We start from the raw sequence: 24798 nt of genomic DNA, 5'->3' as shown, positions 1-24798 counted from the left end.
ACTACCCTCCTCCTCCTCTTCACCACTACCCTCCTCTTCTGCACCACTACCCTCCTCCTCCTCTGAACCACTACCCTACTCCTCCTCTGCACCACTACCCTCCTCCTCCTCCTCCTCTGCACCGCAACCCTCCTCCTCCTCTCCACCACTACCCTCCTCCTCCTCTTCACCACTACCCTCCTCATCTGCACCACTACCCTCCTCCTCCTCCGCACCACTACCCTCCTCCACCTCTGCACCACTACCCTCCTCCTCCTCCGCACCACTACCCTCCTCCTCCTCCGCACCACCTCCTTCCCCCTCCTCTGCATAACTACCCCTCCTCCTCCTCCGCACCACTACCCTCCTCCTCCTCCGCACCACCTCCTTCCCCCTCCTCTGCATAACTACCCCTCCTTCTCCTCTGTACCACTACCCTCCTCCTCCTCTGCACCACTACCCTCCTCCTCCTCTGCACCTCTACCCTCTTTCACCTCTGCACCACTACCCTCCTCCTTCTCTGCACCTCTAACCTCCTTCTCCTCTGTACCACTACTCTCCTCCTCCTCTGCACCACTACCCTACTCCTCCTCTGCACCACTACCCTCCTCCTCCTCCTCTGCACCGCTACCCTCCTCCTCCTCTGCACCACTACCCTCCTCCTCTGCACCACTACCCTCCTCCTCTGCACCACCACCCTCCTCCTCCTTCTCTGCACCGCTACCCTCCTCCTCCTCCTTTGCACCACTACCCTCCTCCTCCTCTGCACCACTATCCTCATCCTCCTCTGCACCATTACCCTCCTCCTCCTCTGCACCACTACCCTCCTCCTCCTCATCACCACTACCCTCCTCCTCCTCTGCATCACTACCCTCCTCCTCCTCCTCCTCCTCCTCCTCCTCCTCTGCACCACTTCCCTCATTCTCCTCTGCACCACTACCCTCCTCCTCCTCTGCACCACTACCCTCCTCCTCCTCCTCTGCATCTCTACCCTCCTCCTCCTCTGCACCACTACCCTCCTCCTCCTCTGCACCACTACCCTCCTCCTCCTCCTCTGCACCACTACCCTCCTCCTCCTCCTCCTCCTCTGCACCACTACCCTCCTTTTCTGCACCACTACCCTCATCCTCCTCTGCACCACTACCCTCCTCCTCCTCTGCACCACTACCCTCCTCCTCCTCCTCTGCATCACTGCCCTCCTCCTCCTCTGCACCACTACCCTCTTCCTCTGCACTACTACCCTTCTCCTCTGCACCACTTCCCTCCTCCTCCTATGCACCACTACCCTTCTCCTCCTCCACACCACTAGCCCCCTCCTCCTCTGCACTACTACCCTCCTCCTCCTCTGCACCACTACCCTCCTCCTCCTCTGCACCACTACCCTTCTCCTCCTCTGCACCTCTACCCTCCTCCTACTCTGCACCACTACCCTCATCGTCCTCTGCACCACTACCCTCCTCCTCTGCACCACTACCCTCCTCCTCTGCACCACTACCGTCCTCCTCCTCTTCACCACTATCCTCCTCCTCCTCTGCACCACTACCCTCCTCCTACTCTGCACCACTTCCCTCCTCCTCCTTTGCACCACTACCCTCCTCTTCCTCTGCACCTATACCCTCTTTCTCCTCTGCACCACTACCCTCCTCCTCCTCTGCACCACCACTACCTTCCTCCTCCTCTGCACCTCTACCCTCCTTCACCTCTGCACCACTACCCTCCTCTTCCTCTGCACCTCTACCCTCCTTCTCCACCTGCACCACTACCCTCCTCCTCCGCACCACTACCCTCTTCCTCTGCACCACTACCCTCCTCATCTGCACCACTACCCTCCTCCTCCTCCGCACCACTACCCTCCTCCACCTCTGCACCACTACCCTCCTACTCCTCCGCACCACCTCCCTCCCCCTCCTCTGCATAACTACCCTCCTCCTCCTCTGCACCACTACCCTCCTCCTCCTCTTCACCACTACCCTCCTCATCTGCACCACTACCCTCCTCCTCCTCCGCACCACTTCCCTCCTCCACCTCTGCACCACTACCCTCCTCCTCCTCAGCACCACTACCCTCCTCCTCCTCCGCACCACCTCCTTCCCCCTCCTCTGCATAACTACCCCTCCTCCTCCTCTGCACCACTACCCTCCTCCTCCTCTTCACCACTACCCTCCTCTTCTGCACCACTACCCTCCTCCTCCTCTGAACCACTACCCTACTCCTCCTCTGCACCACTACCCTCCTCCTCCTCCTCCTCTGCACCGCAACCCTCCTCCTCCTCTCCACCACTACCCTCCTCCTCCTCTTCACCACTACCCTCCTCATCTGCACCACTACCCTCCTCCTCCTCCGCACCACTACCCTCCTCCACCTCTGCACCACTACCCTCCTCCTCCTCCGCACCACTACCCTCCTCCTCCTCCGCACCACCTCCTTCCCCCTCCTCTGCATAACTACCCCTCCTCCTCCTCCGCACCACTACCCTCCTCCTCCTCCGCACCACCTCCTTCCCCCTCCTCTGCATAACTACCCCTCCTTCTCCTCTGTACCACTACCCTCCTCCTCCTCTGCACCACTACCCTCCTCCTCCTCTGCACCTCTACCCTCTTTCTCCTCTGCACCACTACCCTCCTCCTCCTCTGCACCTCTAACCTCCTTCTCCTCTGTACCACTACCCTCCTCCTCCTCTGCACCACTACCCTACTCCTCCTCTGCACCACTACCCTCCTCCTCCTCCTCTACACCGCTACCCTCCTCCTCCTCTGCACCACTACCCTCCTCCTCTGCACCACTACCCTCCTCCTCTGCACCACCACCCTCCTCCTCCTTCTCTGCACCGCTACCCTCCTCCTCCTCCTTTGCACCACTACCCTCCTCCTCCTCTGCACCACTACCCTCATCCTCCTCTGCACCATTACCCTCCTCCTCCTCTGCACCACTACCCTCCTCCTCCTCATCACCACTACCCTCCTCCTCCTCTGCACCACTACCCTCCTCCTCCTCCTCCTCCTCCTCTGCACCACTTCCCTCATTCTCCTCTGCACCACTACCCTCCTCCTCCTCTGCACCACTACCCTCCTCCTCCTCCTCTGCATCTCTACCCTCCTCCTCCTCTGCACCACTACCCTCCTCCTCCTCTGCACCACTACCCTCCTCCTCCTCCTCTGCACCACTACCCTCCTCCTCCTCCTCCTCCTCTGCACCACTACCCTCCTTTTCTGCACCACTACCCTCATCCTCCTCTGCACCACTACCCTCCTTCTCCTCTGCACCACTACCCTCCTCCTCCTCCTCTGCATCACTGCCCTCCTCCTCCTCTGCACCACTACCCTCCTCTTCCTCTGCACTACTACCCTTCTCCTCTGCACCACTTCCCTCCTCCTCCTATGCACCACTACCCTTCTCCTCCTCCACACCACTAGCCCCCTCCTCCTCTGCACTACTACCCTCCTCCTCCTCTGCACCACTACCCTCCTCCTCCTCTGCACCACTACCCTTCTCCTCCTCTGCACCTCTACCCTCCTCCTACTCTGCACCACTACCCTCATCGTCCTCTGCACCACTACCCTCCTCCTCTGCACCACTACCCTCCTCCTCTGCACCACTACCGTCCTCCTCCTCTTCACCACTATCCTCCTCCTCCTCTGCACCACTACCCTCCTCCTACTCTGCACCACTTCCCTCCTCCTCCTTTGCACCACTACCCTCCTCTTCCTCTGCACCTATACCCTCTTTCTCCTCTGCACCACTACCCTCCTCCTCCTCTGCACCACTACCTTCCTCCTCCTCTGCACCTCTACCCTCCTTCACCTCTGCACCACTACCCTCCTCTTCCTCTGCACCTCTACCCTCCTTCTCCACCTGCACCACTACCCTCCTCCTCCGCACCACTACCCTCTTCCTCTGCACCACTACCCTCCTCATCTGCACCACTACCCTCCTCCTCCTCCGCACCACTACCCTCCTCCACCTCTGCACCACTACCCTCCTACTCCTCCGCACCACCTCCCTCCCCCTCCTCTGCATAACTACCCTCCTCCTCCTCTGCACCACTACCCTCCTCCTCCTCTTCACCACTACCCTCCTCATCTGCACCACTACCCTCCTCCTCCTCCGCACCACTTCCCTCCTCCACCTCTGCACCACTACCCTCCTCCTCCTCAGCACCACTACCCTCCTCCTCCTCCGCACCACCTCCTTCCCCCTCCTCTGCATAACTACCCCTCCTCCTCCTCTGCACCACTACCCTCCTCCTCCTCTTCACCACTACCCTCCTCTTCTGCACCACTACCCTCCTCCTCCTCTGAACCACTACCCTACTCCTCCTCTGCACCACTACCCTCCTCCTCCTCCTCCTCTGCACCGCAACCCTCCTCCTCCTCTCCACCACTACCCTCCTCCTCCTCTTCACCACTACCCTCCTCATCTGCACCACTACCCTCCTCCTCCTCCGCACCACTACCCTCCTCCACCTCTGCACCACTACCCTCCTCCTCCTCCGCACCACTACCCTCCTCCTCCTCCGCACCACTTCCTTCCCCCTCCTCTGCATAACTACCCCTCCTCCTCCTCCGCACCACTACCCTCTTCCTCCTCCGCACCACCTCCTTCCCCCTCCTCTGCATAACTACCCCTCCTTCTCCTCTGTACCACTACCCTCCTCCTCCTCTGCACCACTACCCTCCTCCTCCTCTGCACCTCTACCCTCTTTCACCTCTGCACCACTACCCTCCTCCTCCTCTGCACCTCTAACCTCCTTCTCCTCTGTACCACTACCCTCCTCCTCCTCTGCACCACTACCCTACTCCTCCTCTGCACCACTACCCTCCTCCTCCTCCTCTGCACCGCTACCCTCCTCCTCCTCTGCACCACTACCCTCCTCCTCTGCACCACTACCCTCCTCCTCTGCACCACCACCCTCCTCCTCCTTCTCTGCACCGCTACCCTCCTCCTCCTCCTTTGCACCACTACCCTCCTCCTCCTCTGCACCACTACCCTCCTCCTCCTCTGCACCACTACCCTCCTCTGCACCACTACCCTCATCCTCCTCTCCACCACTACCCTCTTCCTCTGCTCCACTACCCTCCTCATTCTCCTCTGCACCACTACCGTCCTCCTACTCTGCACCACTACCCTCCTCCTACTCTGCACCACTACCCTCCTCCTCTGCATCACTACCCTCCTCCTCCTGTGCACCACTACCCTCCTCCTCCACTCCACCACTATCCTCTTCCTCTGCTCCACTACCCTCCTCATTCTCCTCTGCACCACTACCATCCTCCTTCTCTGCACCACTACCCTCCTCCTCCTCTGCACCACTGGTTGATACCTGGTTGATACCTGGTTGATGGGGTTCTGGGAGTTCTTCTACTCCCCAAGCCCGGCCCGAGACCAGGCTCGACTTGTGAGAGTTTGGTCCACCAGGCTGTTGCTTGGAGCGGCCCGCAGGCCCACATACCCACCACAGCCCGGTTGGTCCGGCACTCCTTGGAGGAATAAATCTAGTTTCCTCTTGAAAATGTCCACGGTTGTTCCGGCAATATTTCTTATGCTTGCTGGGAGGACGTTGAACAACCGCGGACCTCTGATGTTTATACAGTGTTCTCTGATTGTGCCTATGGCACCTCTGCTCTTCATTGGTACTATTCTACATTTTCTTCCATGTCGTTCACTCCAGTACGTTGTTATTTTACTGTGTAGATTTGGTACTTGGCCCTCCAGTATCTTCCAGGTGTATATTATTTGATATCTCTCTCGTCTTCTTTCTAGTGAGTACATTTGGAGGGCTTTGAGACGATCCCAATAATTTAGGTGCTTTATTGCGTCTATGCGTGCCGTATATGTTCTCTGTATTCCCTCTATTTCAGCAATCTCTCCTGCTTTGAAGGGGGAAGTGAGTACTGAGCAGTACTCAAGACGGGACAACACAATTGCCTTGAAGAGCACAACCATTGTGATGGGATCCCTGGATTTGAAAGTTCTCGTAATCCATCCTATCATTTTTCTGGCTGTCGCAATATTTGCTTGGTTATGCTCCTTAAACGTTAGGTCGTCAGACATTATTATTCCCAAATCCTTTACATGCTGTTTTCCTACTATGGGTACATTTGATTGTGTTTTGTACTCTGTATTATGTTTAAGGTCCTCATTTTTACCGTACCTGAGTACCTGGAATTTATCACTGTTAAACATCATGTTATTTTCTGATGCCCAGTCGAAAACTTTATTAATATCAGCTTGAAGTTTTTCAATGTCCTCAGCCGAGGTAATTTTCATACTGATTTTTGTGTCATCTGCAAAGGATGATACGAAGCTGTGACTTGTATTTTTGTCTATATCTGATATGAGAATAAGGAAAAGCAGTGGTGCAAGGACTGTACCCTGAGGTACAGAGCTTTTCACTGCACTTGGACTAGATTTTATATGGTTGACAGTTACTCGCTGAGTCCTGTTTGACAGAAAACTGAGTATCCAGCGTCCTACTTTACCGGTTATTCCCATTGATTTCATTTTGTGTGCTATCACGCCGTGGTCACATTTATCGAAGGCCTTTGCGAAGTCCGTGTATATCACATCAGCATTCTGTTTCTCTTCTAATGCCTCAGTGACTTTGTCGTAGTGCTCAAGTAGCTGTGAGAGGCACGATCTTCCCGCTCGAAATCCATGTTGGCCTGGGTTATGAAGGTCATTGGTCTCCATGAAATTGGTGACCTGACTCCTAATCACTCTCTCAGATACTTTTATGATGTGCGATGTTAGTGCAACTGGTCTATAATTTTTTGCCAATGCTTTGCTCCCTCCCTTGTGTAGAGGGGCTATGTCTGCTACTTTAAGTGCATCTGGTATCTTCCCCGTGTCCAAGCTCTTCCTCCACACTATACTGAGTGCCTGTGCTACCGGCACTTTGCATTTCTTTATAAATATTGAATTCCATGAGTCTGGACCTGGGGCCGAGTGCATGGGCATGTTTTCAATTTCTTTTTCAAAATTTAGTGCGCTCGTGTTTATATCAGTTATATTTACCGGGGTTTGAATATCCCGCATAAAGAAATTGTCTGGATCTTCCACCTTCATGTTGTTGATTGGAGTGCTAAACATGTCCTCATACTGCTTTTTTAGGATTTCACTAATTTCTTTGTCATCCTCCGTGTATGAACCTTCACTTGTACGAATAGGTCCAATACTGGCAGTGGTTTTTGCTTTTGATTTCGCATATGAGAAGAAATATTTTGGATTTTTCTTTATTTCCTGAATTGCTTTCTGTTCTAACTGCCTTTCTTCAGTTTCATATGAGTGTTTCAATTTCCGCTCGATTTCTTCAATCTCCCTATTTAAATTATTCCTTCTTTGACGGGAAATTCGTGTCTGCATAAGCAGTTCCGTTATTTTTTTCCTACGTTTATAGTGTCGTCTGCGTTCTCTTTCTACGTTAGATCTCTTTCTGGCTTTCCTCAAAGGAATATGTTTCAGACAGACTTGATACGCTTCTGAAGTAAGTTTTTCTATTCCTTCTGTAGGACTTGTATTATTTAGAACAGTTCCCCATGGAATGTTTGTAAGTTCCCTGTTTATTATCTCCCAGTCTATCCTTTTATTATTAAAATTGAATTTACTGAATAGCCCCTCTCGCTTTATCAACGTTTTAGGTCTATTCTGAGTATTGATGGTCGTTTGCACTTCAATGAGTTTGTGATCTGAGTATGTGGTATCTGATATCGTAATGTCTCTGATAATGTCTTCATTGTTCGTAAAGACCAGATCTAGAATATTTTCATTTCTCGTTGGCTCCGATATCTGCTGATTGAGTGAAAATTTGTCACAGAATCTAAGTAGTTCTCTAATCTGTGGTTGGTTAGGTCCTGATAGATTTCCTGGTATAATATTATTGTTTGCTATTTTCCACCTGAGACTAGGCAAGTTGAAGTCACCTAGGAAAATAATATCAGGTATCGGGTTCTCCAAATTATCAAGGCTATTCTCTATTTTGCTTATCTGTTCTGTAAATTCCTCAGCCGTTGCATCTGGCGGTTTGTATATTAGTATAATCACTAAATTTATTTTCTCTATTTTTAATCCCAGTACCTCTACCACCTCATTTGTAACGTTTAGGAGCTCCGAGCATACAAGGTCTTCCCTAATATACAGACCCACTCCTCCATGTGACCTAATTTTCCTATCACACCTGTATAGGTTATATCCTGGAATCCAGATCTCACTGTCCAACAATTCCCCTGCATGGGTTTCTGTGAAAGCTCCAAATACTGCATTTGACTCCGTGAGGAGGCCATTTATGAACTGTCCCTCCTCCTCTGCATCACTACCCTCCTCCTCCTCCTCCTGTGCACCACTACCCTCTTCCTCTCTACCACTACCCTCCTCCACCTCTGCACCACTACCCTCCTCCTCTGCAACACTACCCTCCTCGTCCTCTGTACCACTACCCTCCTCCTAGTCTGCATCACTACCCTCCTCCTCCTTTGCACCACTACCCTCCTCCTCCTCTGCGCCACTACCCTCCCCCTCCTCCTCCTCTGCTCCACTACCCTCTTCCTCTGCACCACTACCCTCTTCCTCTGCACCACTACCCTCCTCCTCCTCTGCACCACTACCCTCCTCCTCCTCTGCACCACTACCCTCCTCCTCTGCACCACTACCCTCCTCCTCCTCTGCACCACTACCCTCATCCTCCTCAGCACCATTACCCTCATCCTCCTCTGCACCATTACCCTCCTCCTCTGCACCACTACCCTCCTCCTCTGCGCCACTACCCTCCCCCTCCTCCTCTGCACCACTACCCTCCTCCTCTGCGCCACTACCCTCCCCCTCCTCCTCTGCACCACTACCCTCCTCCTCCTTTGCACCACTACCCTCCTCCTCTGCGCCACTACCCTCCCCCTCCTCTGCTCCACTACCCTCTTCCTCTGCACGACTACCCTCCTCCTCTTCTGCACCACTACCCTCCTCCTCTGCACCACTACCCTCCTCCTCCTCTGCACCACTACCCTCCTCCTTTGCACCACTACCCTCCTCCTCCTCCTCTGCACCACTACCCTCCTCCTACTCTGCACCACTTCCCTCCTCCTCCTTTGCACCACTACCCTCCTCCTCTGCACCACTTCCCTCCTCTTCCTGTGCACCACTACCCTCCTCCTCCTCGGCACCACTATTCTCCTCCTCCTCCTCCTCTGCATCACTATCCTCCTCCTGCTCTGCACCACTTCCTTCCTCCTCCTCTTCACCACTACCCTCCTCCTCCTCAGCACCACTAGCCCCCTCCTCCTCTGCACCACTACTCTCCTCCTCCTCCTCTGCACCAATACCCTCCTCCTCCTCTGCATCACTACCCTCCTCCTCCTCTGCACCACTACCCTCCTCCTCCTCTGCACCACTACCCTCCCCCTCTGGACCACTACCCTCTTCCTACTCTGCACCACTTCCGTCATCTTACTCTGCACCACTACCTTCCTCCTGTGCACCACTACCCTCCTCCTCTTCACCTCTACCTTCCTCCTGCTCTGCACCACTTCCCTCCTCCTCCTCTGCACCACTACCCTTCTCCTCTGCACCACTTCCCTCCTCCTTCTCTGCACCACTACCCTCTTCCTCCTCTGCACCACTACACTCCTCCTCCTCTGCACCACTACCCTCCTCTGCACCACTACCCTCCTCCTCCTCTGCACCACTACCTTCCTCCTCCTCTGCACCACTACCCTCCTCGTCCTCTGCACCACTACCCTCTTCCTCCTCTGCACCACTACCCTCCTCCCCCTCTGCACTACTACCCTCCTCCTCCTCTGCACCACTACCCTCCTCCTCCTCCTCCTCCTCTGCACCACTTCCCTCATTCTCCTCTGCACCACTACCCTCCTCCTCCTTTGCACCACTACCCTCCTCCTCCTCTGCGCCACTACCCTCCCCCTCCTCTGCTCCACTACCCTCTTCCTCTGCACGACTACCCTCCTCCTCTTCTGCACCACTACCCTCCTCCACTGCACCACTACCCTCCTCCTCCTCCTCTGCACCACTACCCTCCTCCTACTCTGCACCACTTCCCTCCTCCTCCTTTGCACCACTACCCTCCTCCTCTGCACCACTTCCTCCTCTTCCTGTGCACCACTACCCTCCTCCTCCTCTGCACCACTATTCTCCTCCTCCTCCTCCTCTGCATCACTATCCTCCTCCTGCTCTGCACCACTTCCTTCCTCCTCCTCTGCACCACTACCCTCCTCCTCCTCAGCACCACTAGCCCCCTCCTCCTCTGCACCACTACTCTCCTCCTCCTCCTCTGCACCAATACCCTCCTCCTCTGCATCACTACCCTCCTCCTCCTCTGCACCACTACCCTCCTCCTCCTCTGCACCACTACCCTCCCCCTCTGCACCACTACCCTCTTCCTACTCTGCACCACTTCCGTCATCTTACTCTGCACCACTACCCTCCTCCTGTGCACCACTACCCTCCTCCTCTTCACCTCTACCTTCCTCCTGCTCTGCACCACTTCCCTCCTCCTCCTCTGCACCACTACCCTTCTCCTCCTCTGCACCACTTCCCTCCTCCTTCTCTGCACCACTACCCTCTTCCTCCTCTGCACCACTACACTCCTCCTCCTCTGCACCACTACCCTCCTCTGCACCACTACCCTCCTCCTCCTCTGCACCACTACCTTCCTCCTCCTCTGCACCACTACCCTCCTCCTCTGCACCACTATCCTCCTCCTCCTCTGCACCACTACCCTCATCCTCCTCTGCACCACTACCCTCCTCCTCCTCTGCACCACTACCCTCCTCGTCCTCTGCACCACTACCCTCTTCCTCCTCTGCACCACTACCCTCCTCCTCCTCTGCACTACTACCCTCCTCCTCCTCCTCTGCACCACTACCCTCCTCCTCCTCCTCCTCCTCTGCACCACTTCCCTCATTCTCCTCTGCACCACTACCCTCCTCCTCCTCTGCACCACTACCCTCCTCCTCCTCCTCTGCACCACTACCCTCCTCCTCCTCCTCTGCACCCCTACCCTCCTTTTGTGCACCACTACCCTCATCCTCCTCTGCACCACTACCCTCCTCCTCCTCTGCACCACTACCCTCCTCCTCCTCCTCTGCATCACTGCCCTCCTCCTCCTCTGCACCACTACCCTCCTCTTCCTCTGCACTACTACCCTTCTCCTCCTCTGCAACACTTCCCATCTCCTCCTCTGCACCACTACCCTCCTCCTCCTCCGCACCACTAGCCCCTTCCTCCTCTGCACCACTACCCTCCTCCTCCTTTGCACCACTACCCTCCTCCTGCTCTGCAACACTACCCTTCTCCTCATCACCATTACCCTCCTCCTCCTCTGCACCACTACCCTCCTCCTCCTCCTCCTCCTCCTCCTCCTCTGCACCACTACCCTCATCCTCCTCTGCACCACTACCCTCCTCCTCCTCTGCGCCACTACCCTCCTCCTCCTCTGCGCCACTACCCTCCCCCTCCTCCTCCTCTGCTCCACTACCCTCTTCCTCTGCACAACTACCCTCCTCCTCTTCTGCACCACTACCCTCCTCCTCTGCAATACTACCCTCCTCCTCCTGTGCACCACTACCCTCCTCCTTTGCACCACTACCCTCCTCCTCCTCTGCACCACTACCCTCATCCTCCTCTGCACCATTACCCTCCTCCTCCTCTGCACCACTACCCTCCTCCTCCTCTGCACCACTACCCTCCTCCTCCTCATCACCACTACCCTCCTCCTCCTCTGCACCACTACCCTCCTCCTCCTCCTCCTCTGCACCACTTCCCTCATTCTCCTCTGCACCACTACCCTCCTCCTCCTCTGCACCACTACCCTCCTCCTCCTCCTCTGCATCTCTACCCTCCTCCTCCTCTGCACCACTACCCTCCTCCTCCTCTGCACCACTACCCTCCTCCTCCTCCTCTGCACCACTACCCTCCTCCTCCTCCTCCTCTGCACCACTACCCTCCTTTTCTGCACCACTACCCTCATCCTCCTCTGCACCACTACCCTCCTCCTCCTCTGCACCACTACCCTCCTCCTCCTCCTCTGCATCACTGCCCTCCTCCTCCTCTGCACCACTACCCTCCTCTTCCTCTGCACTACTACCCTTCTCCTCCTCTGCACCACTTCCCTCCTCCTCCTATGCACCACTACCCTCCTCCTCCTCCACACCACTAGCCCCCTCCTCCTCTGCACCTCTACCCTCCTCCTACTCTGCACCACTACCCTCATCGTCCTCTGCACCACTACCCTCCTCCTCTGCACCACTACCCTCCTCCTCTGCACCACGACCGTCCTCCTCCTCTTCACCACTATCCTCCTCCTCCTCTGCACCACTACCCTCCTCCTACTCTGCACCACTTCCCTCCTCCTCCTTTGCACCACTACCCTCCTCTTCCTCTGCACCTATACCCTCTTTCTCCTCTGCACCACTACCCTCCTCCTCCTCTGCACCACTACCCTCCTCCTCCTCTGCACCTCTACCCTCCTTCACCTCTGCACCACTACCCTCCTCTTCCTCTGCACCTCTACCCTCCTTCTCCACCTGCACCACTACCCTCCTCCTCCGCACCACTACCCTCTTCCTCTGCACCACTACCCTCCTCATCTGCACCACTACCCTCCTCCTCCTCCGCACCACTACCCTCCTCCACCTCTGCACCACTACCCTCCTCCTCTTTTGCACAACTACCCTCCTACTCCTCCGCACCACCTCCCTCCCCCTCCTCTGCATAACTACCCTCCTCCTCCTCTGCACCACTACCCTCCTCCTCCTCTTCACCACTACCCTCCTCATCTGCACCACTACCCTCCTCCTCCTCCGCACCACTACCCTCCTCCACCTCTGCACCACTACCCTCCTCCTCCTCAGCACCACTACCCTCCTCCTCCTCCGCACTACCTCCTTCCCCCTCCTCTGCATAACTACCCCTCCTCCTCCTCTGCACCACTACCCTCCTCCTCCTCTTCACCACTACCCTCCTCTTCTGCACCACTACCCTCCTCCTCCTCTGAACCACTACCCTACTCCTCCTCTGCACCACTACCCTCCTCCTCCTCCTCCTCTGCACCGCAACCCTCCTCCTCCTCTCCACCACTACCCTCCTCCTCCTCTTCACCACTACCCTCCTCATCTGCACCACTACCCTCCTCCTCCTCCGCACCACTACCCTCCTCCACCTCTGCACCACTACCCTCCTCCTCCTCCGCACCACTACCCTCCTCCTCCTCCGCACCACCTCCTTCCCCCTCCTCTGCATAACTACCCCTCCTCCTCATCTGCACCACTACCCTCCTCTTCCTCTGCACCACTCCCCTCCTCCTCTGCACCACCACCCTCCTCCTCCTCCTCTGCACCGCTACCCTCCTCCTCCTCTGCACCTCTAACCTCCTCTTCCTCTGCACCACTCCCCTCCTCCTCTGCACCACCACCCTCCTCCTCCTTCTCTGCACCTCTACCCTCTTTCACCTCTGCACCACTACCCTCCTCCTCCTCTGCACCTCTAACCTCCTTCTCCTCTGTACCACTACCCTCCTCCTCCTCTGCACCACTACCCTACTCCTCCTCTGCACCACTACCCTCCTCCTCCTCCTCTGCACTGCTACCCTCCTCCTCCTCTGCACCACTACCCTCCTCCTCTGCACCACTACCCTCCTCCTCTGCACCACCACCCTCCTCCTCCTTCTCTGCACCGCTACCCTCCTCCTCCTCTGCACCACTACCCTCCTCCTCCTCTGCACCACTACCCTCCTCCTCCTCTGCACCACTACCCTCCTCTGCACCACTACCCTCATCCTCCTCTCCACCACTACCCTCTTCCTCTGCTCCACTACCCTCCTCATTCTCCTCTGCACCACTACCGTCCTCCTACTCTGCACCACTACCCTCCTCCTACTCTGCACCACTACCCTCCTCCTCTGCATCACTACCCTCCTCCTCCTGTGCACCACTACCCTCCTCCTCCACTCCACCACTATCCTCTTCTCCACTACCCTCCTCATTCTCCTCTGCACCACTACCATCCTCCTTCTCTGCACCACTACCCTCCTCCTCCTCTGCACCACTGGTTGATACCTGGTTGATACCTTGTTGATGGGGTTCTGGGAGTTCTTCTACTCCCCATGCCCGGCCCGAGGCCAGGCTCGACTTGTGAGAGTTTGGTCCACCAGGCTGTTGCTTGGAGCAGCCCGCAGGCCCACATACCCACCACAGCCCGGTTGGTCCGGCACTCCTTGGAGGAATAAATCTAGTTTCCTCTTGAAAATGTCCACGGTTGTTCCGGCAATATTTCTTATGCTTGCTGGGAGGACGTTGAACAACCGCGGACCTCTGATGTTTATACAGTGTTCTCTGATTGTGCCTATGGCACCTCTGCTCTTCATTGGTACTATTCTACATTTTCTTCCATGTCGTTCACTCCAGTACGTTGTTATTTTACTGTGTAGATTTGGTACTTGGCCCTCCAGTATCTTCCAGGTGTATATTATTTGATATCTCTCTCGTCTTCTTTCTAGTGAGTACATTTGGAGGGCTTTGAGACGATCCCAATAATTTAGGTGCTTTATTGCGTCTATGCGTGCCGTATATGTTCTCTGTATTCCCTCTATTTCAGCAATCTCTCCTGCTTTGAAGGGGGAAGTGAGTACTGAGCAGTACTCAAGACGGGACAACACAATTGCCTTGAAGAGCACAACCATTGTGATGGGATCCCTGGATTTGAAAGTTCTCGTAATCCATCCTATCATTTTTCTGGCTGTCGCAATATTTGCTTGGTTATGCTCCTTAAACGTTAGGTCGTCAGACATTATTATTCCCAAATCCTTTACATGCTGTTTTCCTACTATGGGTACATTTGATTGTGTTTTGTACTCTGTATTATGTTTAAGGTCCTCATTTTTACCGTACCTGAGTACCTGGAATTTATCACTGTTAAACATCATGTTATTTTCTGATGCCCAGTCGAAAACTTTATTAATATCAGCTTGAAGTTTTTCAATGTCCTCAGCCGAGGTAATTTTCATACTGATTTTTGTGTCATCTGCAAAGGATGATACGAAGCTGTGACTTGTATTTTTGTCTATATCTGATATGAGAATAAGGAAAAGCAGTGGTGCAAGGACTGTACCCTGAGGTACAGAGCTTTTCACTGCACTTGGACTAGATTTTATATGGTTGACAGTTACTCGCTGAGTCCTGTTTGACAGAAAACTGAGTATCCAGCGTCCTACTTTACCGGTTATTCCCATTGATTTCATTTTGTGTGCTATCACGCCATGGTCACATTTATCGAAGGCCTTTGCGAAGTCCGTGTATATCACATCAGCATTCTGTTTCTCTTCTAATGCCTCAGTGACTTTGTCGTAGTGCTCAAGTAGCTGTGAGAGGCACGATCTTCCCGCTCGAAATCCATGTTGGCCTGGGTTATGAAGGCCATTGGTCTCCATGAAATTGGTGACCTGACTCCTAATCACTCTCTCAAATACTTTTATGATGTGCGATGTTAGTGCAACTGGTCTATAATTTTTTGCCAATGCTTTGCTCCCTCCCTTGTGTAGAGGGGCTATGTCTGCTACTTTAAGTGCATCTGGTATCTCCCCCGTGTCCAAGCTCTTCCTCCACACTATACTGAGTGCCTGTGCTACCGGCACTTTGCATTTCTTTATAAATATTGAATTCCATGAGTCTGGACCTGGGGCCGAGTGCATGGGCATGTTTTCAATTTCTTTTTCAAAATTTAGTGCGCTCGTGTTTATATCAGTTATATTTACCGGGGTTTGAATATCCCGCATAAAGAAATTGTCTGGATCTTCCACCTTCATGTTGTTGATTGGAGTGCTAAGCATGTCCTCATACTGCTTTTTTAGGATTTCACTAATTTCTTTGTCATCCTCCGTGTATGAACCTTCACTTGTACGAATAGGTCCAATACTGGCAGTGGTTTTTGCTTTTGATTTCGCATATGAGAAGAAATATTTTGGATTTTTCTTTATTTCCTGAATTGCTTTCTGTTCTAACTGCCTTTCTTCAGTTTCATATGAGTGTTTCAATTTCCGCTCGATTTCTTCAATCTCCCTATTTAAATTATTCCTTCTCTGACGGGAAATTCGTGTCTGCATAAGCAGTTCCGTTATTTTTTTCCTGCGTTTATAGTGTCGTCTGCGTTCTCTTTCTACGTTAGATCTCTTTCTGGCTTTCCTCAAAGGAACATGTTTCAGACAGACTTGATACGCTTCTGAAGTAAGTTTTTCTATTCCTTCTGTAGGACTTGTATTATTTAGAACAGTTCCCCATGGAATGTTTGTAAGTTCCCTGTTTATTATCTCCCAGTCTATCCTTTTATTATTAAAATTGAATTTACTGAATAGCCCCTCTCGCTTTATCAACGTTTTAGGTCTATTCTGAGTATTGATGGTCGTTTGCACTTCAATGAGTTTGTGATCTGAGTATGTGGTATCTGATATCGTAATGTCTCTGATAATGTCTTCATTGTTCGTAAAGACCAGATCTAGAATATTTTCATTTCTCGTTGGCTCCGATATCTGCTGATTGAGTGAAAATTTGTCACAGAATCTAAGTAGTTCTCTAATCTGTGGTTGGTTAGGTCCTGATAGATTTCCTGGTATAATATTATTGTTTGCTATTTTCCACCTGAGACTAGGCAAGTTGAAGTCACCTAGGAAAATAATATCAGGTATCGGGTTCTCCAAATTATCAAGGCTATTCTCTATTTTGCTTATCTGTTCTGTAAATTCCTCAGCCGTTGCATCTGGCGGTTTGTATATTAGTATAATCACTAAATTTATTTTCTCTATTTTTAATCCCAGTACCTCTACCACCTCATTTGTAACGTTTAGGAGCTCCGAGCATGCAAGGTCTTCCCTAATATACAGACCCACTCCTCCATGTGACCTAATTTTCCTATCACACCTGTATAGGTTATATCCTGGAATCCAGATCTCACTGTCCAACAATTCCCCTGCATGGGTTTCTGTGAAAGCTCCAAATACTGCATTTGACTCCGTGAGGAGGCCATTTATGAACTGTCCCTCCTCCTCTGCATCACTACCCTCCTCCTCCTCCTCCTGTGCACCACTACCCTCTTTCTCTCTACCACTACCCTCCTCCACCTCTGCACCACTACCCTCCTCCTCTGCAACACTACCCTCCTCGTCCTCTGTACCACTACCCTCCTCCTAGTCTGCATCACTACCCTCCTCCTCCTTTGCACCACTACCCTCCTCCTCCTCTGCGCCACTACCCTCCCCCTCCTCCTCCTCTGCTCCACTACCCTCTTCCTCTGCACCACTACCCTCCTCTGCACCACTACCCTCCTCCTCCTCTGCACCACTACCCTCCTCCTCTGCACCACTACCCTCCTCCTCCTCTGCACCACTACCCTCATCCTCCTCAGCACCATTACCCTCATCCTCCTCTGCACCATTACCCTCCTCCTCTGCACCAGTACCCTCCTCCTCTGCGCCACTACCCTCCCCCTCCTCCTCTGCACCACTACCCTCCTCCTCTGTGCCACTACCCTCCCCCTCCTCCTCTGCACCACTACCCTCCTCCTCCTTTGCACCACTACCCTCCTCCTCCTCTGCGCCACTACCCTCCCCCTCCTCTGCTCCACTACCCTCTTCCTCTGCACGACTACCCTCCTCCTCTTCTGCACCACTACCCTCCTCCTCTGCACCACTACCCTCCTCCTCATCTGCACCACTACCCTCCTCCTCATCTGCACCACTACCCTCCTCCTTTGCACCACTACCCTCCTCCTCCTCCTCTGCACCACTACCCTCCTCCTACTCTGCACCACTTCCCTCCTCCTCCTTTGCACCACTACCCTCCTCCTCTGCACCACTTCCCTCCTCTTCCTGTGCACCACTACCCTCCTCCTCCTCTGCACCACTATTCTCCTCCTCCTCCTCCTCTGCATCACTATCCTCCTCCTGCTCTGCACCACTTCCTTCCTCCTCCTCTGCACCACTACCCTCCTCCTCCTCAGCACCACTAGCCCCCTCCTCCTCTGCACCACTACTCTCCTCCTCCTCCTCTGCACCAATACCCTCCTCCTCCTCTGCATCACTACCCTCCTCCTCCTCTGCACCACTACCCTCCTCCTCCTCTGCACCACTACCCTCCCCCTCTGGACCACTACCCTCTTCCTACTCTGCACCACTTCCGTCATCTTACTCTGCACCACTACCTTCCTCCTGTGCACCACTACCCTCCTCCTCTTCACCTCTACCTTCCTCCTGCTCTGCACCACTTCCCTCCTCCTCCTCTGCACCACTACCCTTCTCCTCCTCTGCACCACTTCCCTCCTCCTTCTCTGCACCACTACCCTCTTCCTCCTCTGCACCACTACACTCCTCCTCCTCTGCACCACTACCCTCCTCTGCACCACTACCCTCCTCCTCCTCTGCACCACTACCTTCCTCCTCCTCTGCACCACTACCCTCCTCCTCTGCACCACTATCCTCCTCCTCCTCTGCACCACTACCCTCATCCTCCTCTGCACCACTACCCTCCTCCTCCTCTGCACCACTACCCTCCTCGTCCTCTGCACCACTACCCTCTTCCTCCTCTGCACCACTACCCTCCTCCTCCTCTGCACTACTACCCTCCTCCTCCTCCTCTGCACCACTACCCTCCTCCTCCTCTGCACCACTACCCTCCTCCTCTTCTGCACCACTACCCTCCTCCTCTGCACCACTATCCTCCTCCTCCTCTGCACCACTACCCTCCTCCTTCTTTCCACCACTTCCCTCCTCCTCCCCTGCACCACTACCCTCCTCCTCCTCTGCGCCACTACCCTCATCCTCTTCTGCACCACAACCCTCCTCCTCTGCACCACTACCCTCCTCCTCTTCACCACTACCCTCCTCTTCTGCACCACTACCCTCCTCCTCCTCTGTACCACTACCCTACTCCTCCTCTGCACCACTACCCTCCTCCTCCTCCTCTGCACCGCTACCCTCCTCCTCCTCTGCACCACTACCCTCCTCCTCTGCACCACTACCCTCCTCCTCTGCACCACCACCCTCCTCCTCCTTCTCTGCACCGCTACCCTCCTCCTCTGCACCACTACCCTCCTCCTCCTCTGCACCACTACCCTCCTCCTCCTCTGCACCACTACCCTCCTCTGCACCACTACTCTCATCCTCCTCTCCACCACTACCCTCTTCCTCCTGCTCCACTACCCTCCTCATTCTCCTCTGCACCACTGCCGTCCTCCTACTCTGCACCACTACCCTCCTCCTACTCTGCACCACTACCCTCCTCCTCTGCATCACTACCCTCCTCCTCCTCCTCCTCCTCCTGTGCACCACTACCCTCCTCCTCCACTCCACCACTATCCTCTTCCTCTGCTCCACTACCCTCCTCATTCTCCTCTGCACCACTACCATCCTCCTCCTCTGCACCATTACCCTCCCCCTCTGGACCACTACCCTCTTCCTACTCTGCACCACTTCCGTCATCCTACTCTGCACCACTACCTTCCTCCTGTGCACCACTACCCTCCTCCTCTGCACCTCTACCTTCCTCCTGCTCTGCAACACTTCCCTCCTCCTCCTCTGCACCACTACCCTTCTCCTCCTCTGCACCACTTCCCTCCTCCTTCTCTGCACCACTACCCTCTTCCTCCTCTGCACCACTACACTCCTCCTCCTCTGCACCACTACCCTCCTCCTCTGCACCACTACCCTCCTCCTCCTCTGCACCACTACCGTTCTCCTCCTCTGCACCACTACACTCCTCCTCCTCTGCACCACTACCCTCCTCCTCTGCACCACTACCCTCCTCCTCCTCTGCACCACTACCTTCCTCCTCCTCTGCACCACTACCCTCCTCCTCTGCACCACTATCCTCCTCCTCCTCTGCACCACTACCCTCATCCTCCTCTGCACCACTACCCTCCTCCTCCTCTGCACCACTACCCTCCTCGTCCTCTGCACCACTACCCTCTTCCTCCTCTGCACCACTACCCTCCTCCTCCTCTGCACTACTACCCTCCTCCTCCTCCTCTGCACCACTACCCTCCTCCTACTCTGCACCACTACCCTCCTCCTCTTCTGCACCACTACCCTCCTCCTCTGCACCACTATCCTCCTCCTCCTCTGCACCACTACCCTCCTCCTTCTTTCCACCACTTCCCTCCTCCTCCCCTGCACCACTACCCTCCTCCTCCTCTGCGCCACTACCCTCATCCTCACAACCCTCCTCTTCTGCACCACTACCCTCCTCCTCCTCTGTACCACTACCCTACTCCTCCTCTGCACCACTACCCTCCTCCTCCTCCTCTGCACCGCTACCCTCCTCCTCCTCTGCACCACTACCCTCCTCCTCTGCACCACTACCCTCCTCCTCTGCACCACCACCCTCCTCCTCCTTCTCTGCACCGCTACCCTCCTCCTCTGCACCACTACCCTCCTCCTCCTCTGCACCACTACCCTCCTCTGCACCACTACCCTCATCCTCCTCTCCACCACTACCCTCTTCCTCTGCTCCACTACCCTCCTTATTCTCCTCTGCACCACTGCCGTCCTCCTACTCTGCACCACTACCCTCCTCCTACTCTGCACCACTACCCTCCTCCTCTGCATCACTACCCTCCTCCTCCTCCTCCTCCTGTGCACCACTACCCTCCTCCTCCACTCCACCACTATCCTCTTCCTCTGCACCACTACCATCCTCCTTCTCTGCACCACTACCCTCCTCCTCCTCTGCACCACTACCCTCCTCCTCTGCATCACTACCCTCCTCCTCCTCCTCTTGTGCACCACTACCCTCTTCCTCTCTACCACTACCCTCCTCCTCCTCTGCACCACTACCCTCCTCCTCTGCAACACTACCCTCGTCCTCTGTACCACTACCCTCCTAGTCTGCATCACTACCCTCCTCCTCCTTTGCACCACTACCCTCCTCCTCCTCTGCGCCACTACCCTCCCCCTCCTCCTCCTCTGCTCCACTACCCTCTTCCTCTGCACCACTACCCTCCTCCTCCTCTGCACCACTACCCTCCTCCTCCTCTGCACCACTACCCGCCTCCTCTGCACCACTACCCTCCTCCTCCTCTGCACCACTACCCTCATCCTCCTCAGCACCATTACCCTCATCCTCCTCAGCACCATTACCCTCATCCTCCTCTGCACCATTACCCTCCTCCTCTGCACCACTACCCTCCTCCTCTGCGCCACTACCCTCCCCCTCCTCCTCTGCACCACTACCCTCCTCCTCTGCGCCACTACCCTCCCCCTCCTCTTCTGCACCACTACCCTCCTCCTCCTTTGCACCACTACCCTCCTCCTCCTCTGCGCCACTACCCTCCCCCTCCTCTGCTCCACTACCCGTCTTCCTCTGCACGACTACCCTCCTCCTCTTCTGCACCACTCCCCTCCTCCTCTGCACCACTACCCTCCTCCTCCTCTGCACCACTACCCTCCTCCTTTGCACCACTACCCTCCTCCTCCTCCTCCTCTGCACCACTACCCTCCTCCTACTCTGCACCACTTCCCTCCTCCTCCTTTGCACCACTACCCTCCTCCTCTGCACCACTTCCCTCCTCTTCCTGTGCACCACTACCCTCCTCCTCCTCTGCACCACTATTCTCCTCCTCCTCCTCCTATGCATCACTATCCTCCTGCTCTGCACCACTTCCCTCCTCCTCCTCTGCACCACTACCCTCCTCCTCCTCAGCACCACTAGCCCCTCCTCCTCTGCACCACTACTCTCCTCCTCCTCCTCTGCACCAATACCCTCCTCCTCCTCTGCACCAATACCCTCCTCCTCCTCTGCATCACTACCCTCCTCCTCCTCTGCACCACTACCCTCCTCCTCTGCACCACTACCCTCCCCCTCTGGACCACTACCCTCTTCCTACTCTGCACCACTTCCCTCATCCTACTCTGCACCACTACCTTCCTCCTCTGCACCACTACCCTCCTCCTCTGCACCTCTACCTTCCTCCTGCTCTGCACCACTTTCCTCCACCTCCTCTGCACCACTACCCTTCTCCTCCTCTGCACCACTTCCCTCCTCCTTCTCTGCACCACTACCCTCTTCCTCCTCTGCACCACTACACTCCTCCTCCTCTGCACCACTACCCTCCTCTGCACCACTACCCTCCTCCTGCTCTGCACCACTACCTTCCTCCTCCTCTGCACCACTACCTTCCTCCTCCTCTGCACCACTACCCTCCTCCTCTGCACCACTATCCTCCTCCTCCTCTGCACCACTACCCTCATCCTCCTCTGCACCACTACCCTCCTCCTCTGCACCACTACCCTCCTCGTCCTCTGCACCACTACCCTCTTCCTCCTCTGCACCACTACCCTCCTCCTCCTCTGCACTACTACCCTCCTCCTCCTCTGCACTACTACCCTCCTCCTCCTCCCCTGCACCACTACCCTCCTCCTCCTCTGCACCACTACCCTCCTCCTCTTCTGCACCACTACCCTCCTCCTCTGCACCACTATCCTCCTCCTCCTCTGCACCACTACCCTCCTCCTTCTTTCCACCACTTCCCTCCTCCTCCCCTGCGCCACTACCCTCCTCCTCCTCTGCGCCACTACCCTCATCCTCTTCTGCACCACAACCCTCCTCCTCTGCATCACTACCCTCCTCCTCCTCTGCACCACTACCCTCCTCCTCTGCACCACTACCCTCCTTCTCCTCTGCACTACTACTCTCCTCCTCCTCTGCGCCACTACCCTCATCCTCTTCTGCACCACAACCCTCCTCCTCTGCACCTCTGCCCTCCTTCACCTCTGCACCACTACCCTCTTCCTCCTCTGCACCACTACCCTCCTCCTCCACTGTATCACTACCCTCCTCCTCTGCACCACTTCCCTCCTCCTCTTCTGCACCACTACCCTCCTCCTCTGCACCACTACCCTCTTCCTCCTCTGCACCACTACCCTCCTCCTCCTCTGCATCACTACCCTCCTCCTCCTCTGTATTACAATTCTCTTCCTCCTCCTTAAGAGATATGTGTGAGGAGTAACCAGGTGTGGGCTTTAGTGTTCCCTTTCATCTGCAGGTGTAGGTGGGGAGAGCTGCCAGGTGTGGGCTTCAGAGTTCCCTCTCATCTACAGATGTGGGTGTGGAGAGTAGTCAGGTGTCGTCTTCAGTGTTCCCTCTTATCTGCAGGTGTGGGTGTGGAGAGCTTCCAGGTGTGAGCTGCAATGTTCCCTCTTATCTACAGGTGTGGGTGTGGAGTTGCCAGGTGTGAGCTTCAATGTTCCCTCTCATCTGCAGGTGTGGGTGTGGAGAGCTGCCAGGTGTGAGCTGCAATGTTCCCTCTCATCTACAGGAGTGGGTGTGGAGAGTAGCCAGGTATGAGCTTCAATGTTCCCTCTCATCTGCAGGTGTGGGTGTGGAGAGCTGCCAGGTGTGAGCTGCAATGTTCCCTCTCATCTACAGGTGTGGGTGTGGAGAGTAGCCAGGTATGAGCTTCAGTGTTCCCTCTCATCTGCAGGTGTGGGTGTGGAGAGTTGCCAGGTTTGAGCTGCAATGTTCCCTCTCATCTACAGGTGTGGGTGTGGAGAGCTGCCAGGTGTGAGCTGCAATGTTCTCTCTCATCTACAGGTGTGGGTGTGGAGAGTTTCCAGGTGTGGGCTTCAATGTTTCCTCTCATCTACAGGTGTGGGTGGGGAGAGTTGCCAGATGTGGGCTTCAATGTTCCCTCTCATCTACAGGTGTGGTTGTGGAGAGTTGCCAGGTGTGGGCTTCAATGTTCCCTCTCGTCTACAGGTGTGGGAGGGGAGAGTTGCCAGGTGTGAGCTTCAATGTTCCCTCTCGTCTACAGGTGTGGGAGGGGAGAGTTGCCAGGTGTGAGCTGCAATGTTCCCTCTCATCTGCAGGTGTGGGTGTGGAGAGTAGCCAGGTGTGAGCTTCAGTGTTCCCTCTCATCTACAGGTGTGGGTGTGGAGAGACTCCTGCGAGGACTTCACCGGAGGGGCGTCACTGGTGATATCCTTATGTTTTGGAACCGGGACAGTGAGGAGAACAAGGACTACCTCCAGCACTTCTTGTTCTCGCTCGGTGCGTCGCTTAACAATTTTAAGAGTGTTTTGATATTGTAGATTGTTGAGACCAGCCTCACGAGACCAATAATGTACAAGGACACATCTACGAGGAGCTGGTTGTTGAGACCTGCCTCACGAGACCAATAATGTACAAGGACACATCTACGAGGAGCTGGTTGTTGAGACCAGCCTCACGAGACCAATAATGTACAAGGACACATCTACGAGGAGCTGGTTGTTGAGACCTGCCTCACGAGACCAATAATGTACAAGGACACATCTACGAGGAGCTGGTTGTTGAGACCTGCCTCACGAGACCAATAATGTACAAGGACACATCTACGAGGAGCTGGTTGTTGAGACCAGCCTCACGAGACCAATAATGTACAAGGACACATCTACGAGGAGCCGGTTGTTGAGACCTGCCTCACGAGACCAATAATGTACAAGGACACATCTACGAGGAGCTGGTTGTTGAGACCTGCCTCACGAGACCAATAATGTACAAGGACACATCTACGAGGAGCTGGTTGTTGAGACCAGCCTCACGAGACCAATAATGTACAAGTACACATCTACGAGGAGCTGGTTGTTGAGACCATGCCTCACGAGACCAATAATGTACAAGGACACATCTACGAGGAGCTGGTTGTTGAGACCTGCCTCACGAGACCATTAATGTACAAGGACACATCTACGAGGAGCTGGTTGTTGAGACCTGCCTCACGAGACCAATTAATGTACAAGGACACATCTACGAGGAGCTGGTTGTTGAGACCAGCCTCACGAGACCAATAATGTAC

At 55.0% G+C, this 24798-nt stretch overlaps 1 protein-coding gene across 2 annotated transcripts in view; it reads left to right on the top strand.

Annotated features, from left to right (window-relative positions):
- The window catches only part of LOC138350629 (uncharacterized), a 99726-nt gene extending 75159 nt beyond the window's left edge, over nucleotides 1-24567 (top strand). For both annotated transcript variants that reach the window (XM_069301675.1, XM_069301674.1), the window contains exon 3: nucleotides 23886-24567. In XM_069301675.1, coding sequence (XP_069157776.1) covers nucleotides 23886-23940 — 55 coding nt within the window. In that variant the 3' untranslated portion in view covers nucleotides 23941-24567. The remainder of the gene's footprint in view (nucleotides 1-23885) is intronic.
- Nucleotides 24568-24798: the final 231 nt, after the last annotated feature.

This window comes from Procambarus clarkii, chromosome 46, assembly GCF_040958095.1.
Source record: "Procambarus clarkii isolate CNS0578487 chromosome 46, FALCON_Pclarkii_2.0, whole genome shotgun sequence".
NCBI lineage: Eukaryota > Metazoa > Arthropoda > Malacostraca > Decapoda > Cambaridae > Procambarus > Procambarus clarkii.
Note: the sequence above shows the minus strand (reverse complement) of the source record. Positions and strands in the feature narration are given on the sequence as shown.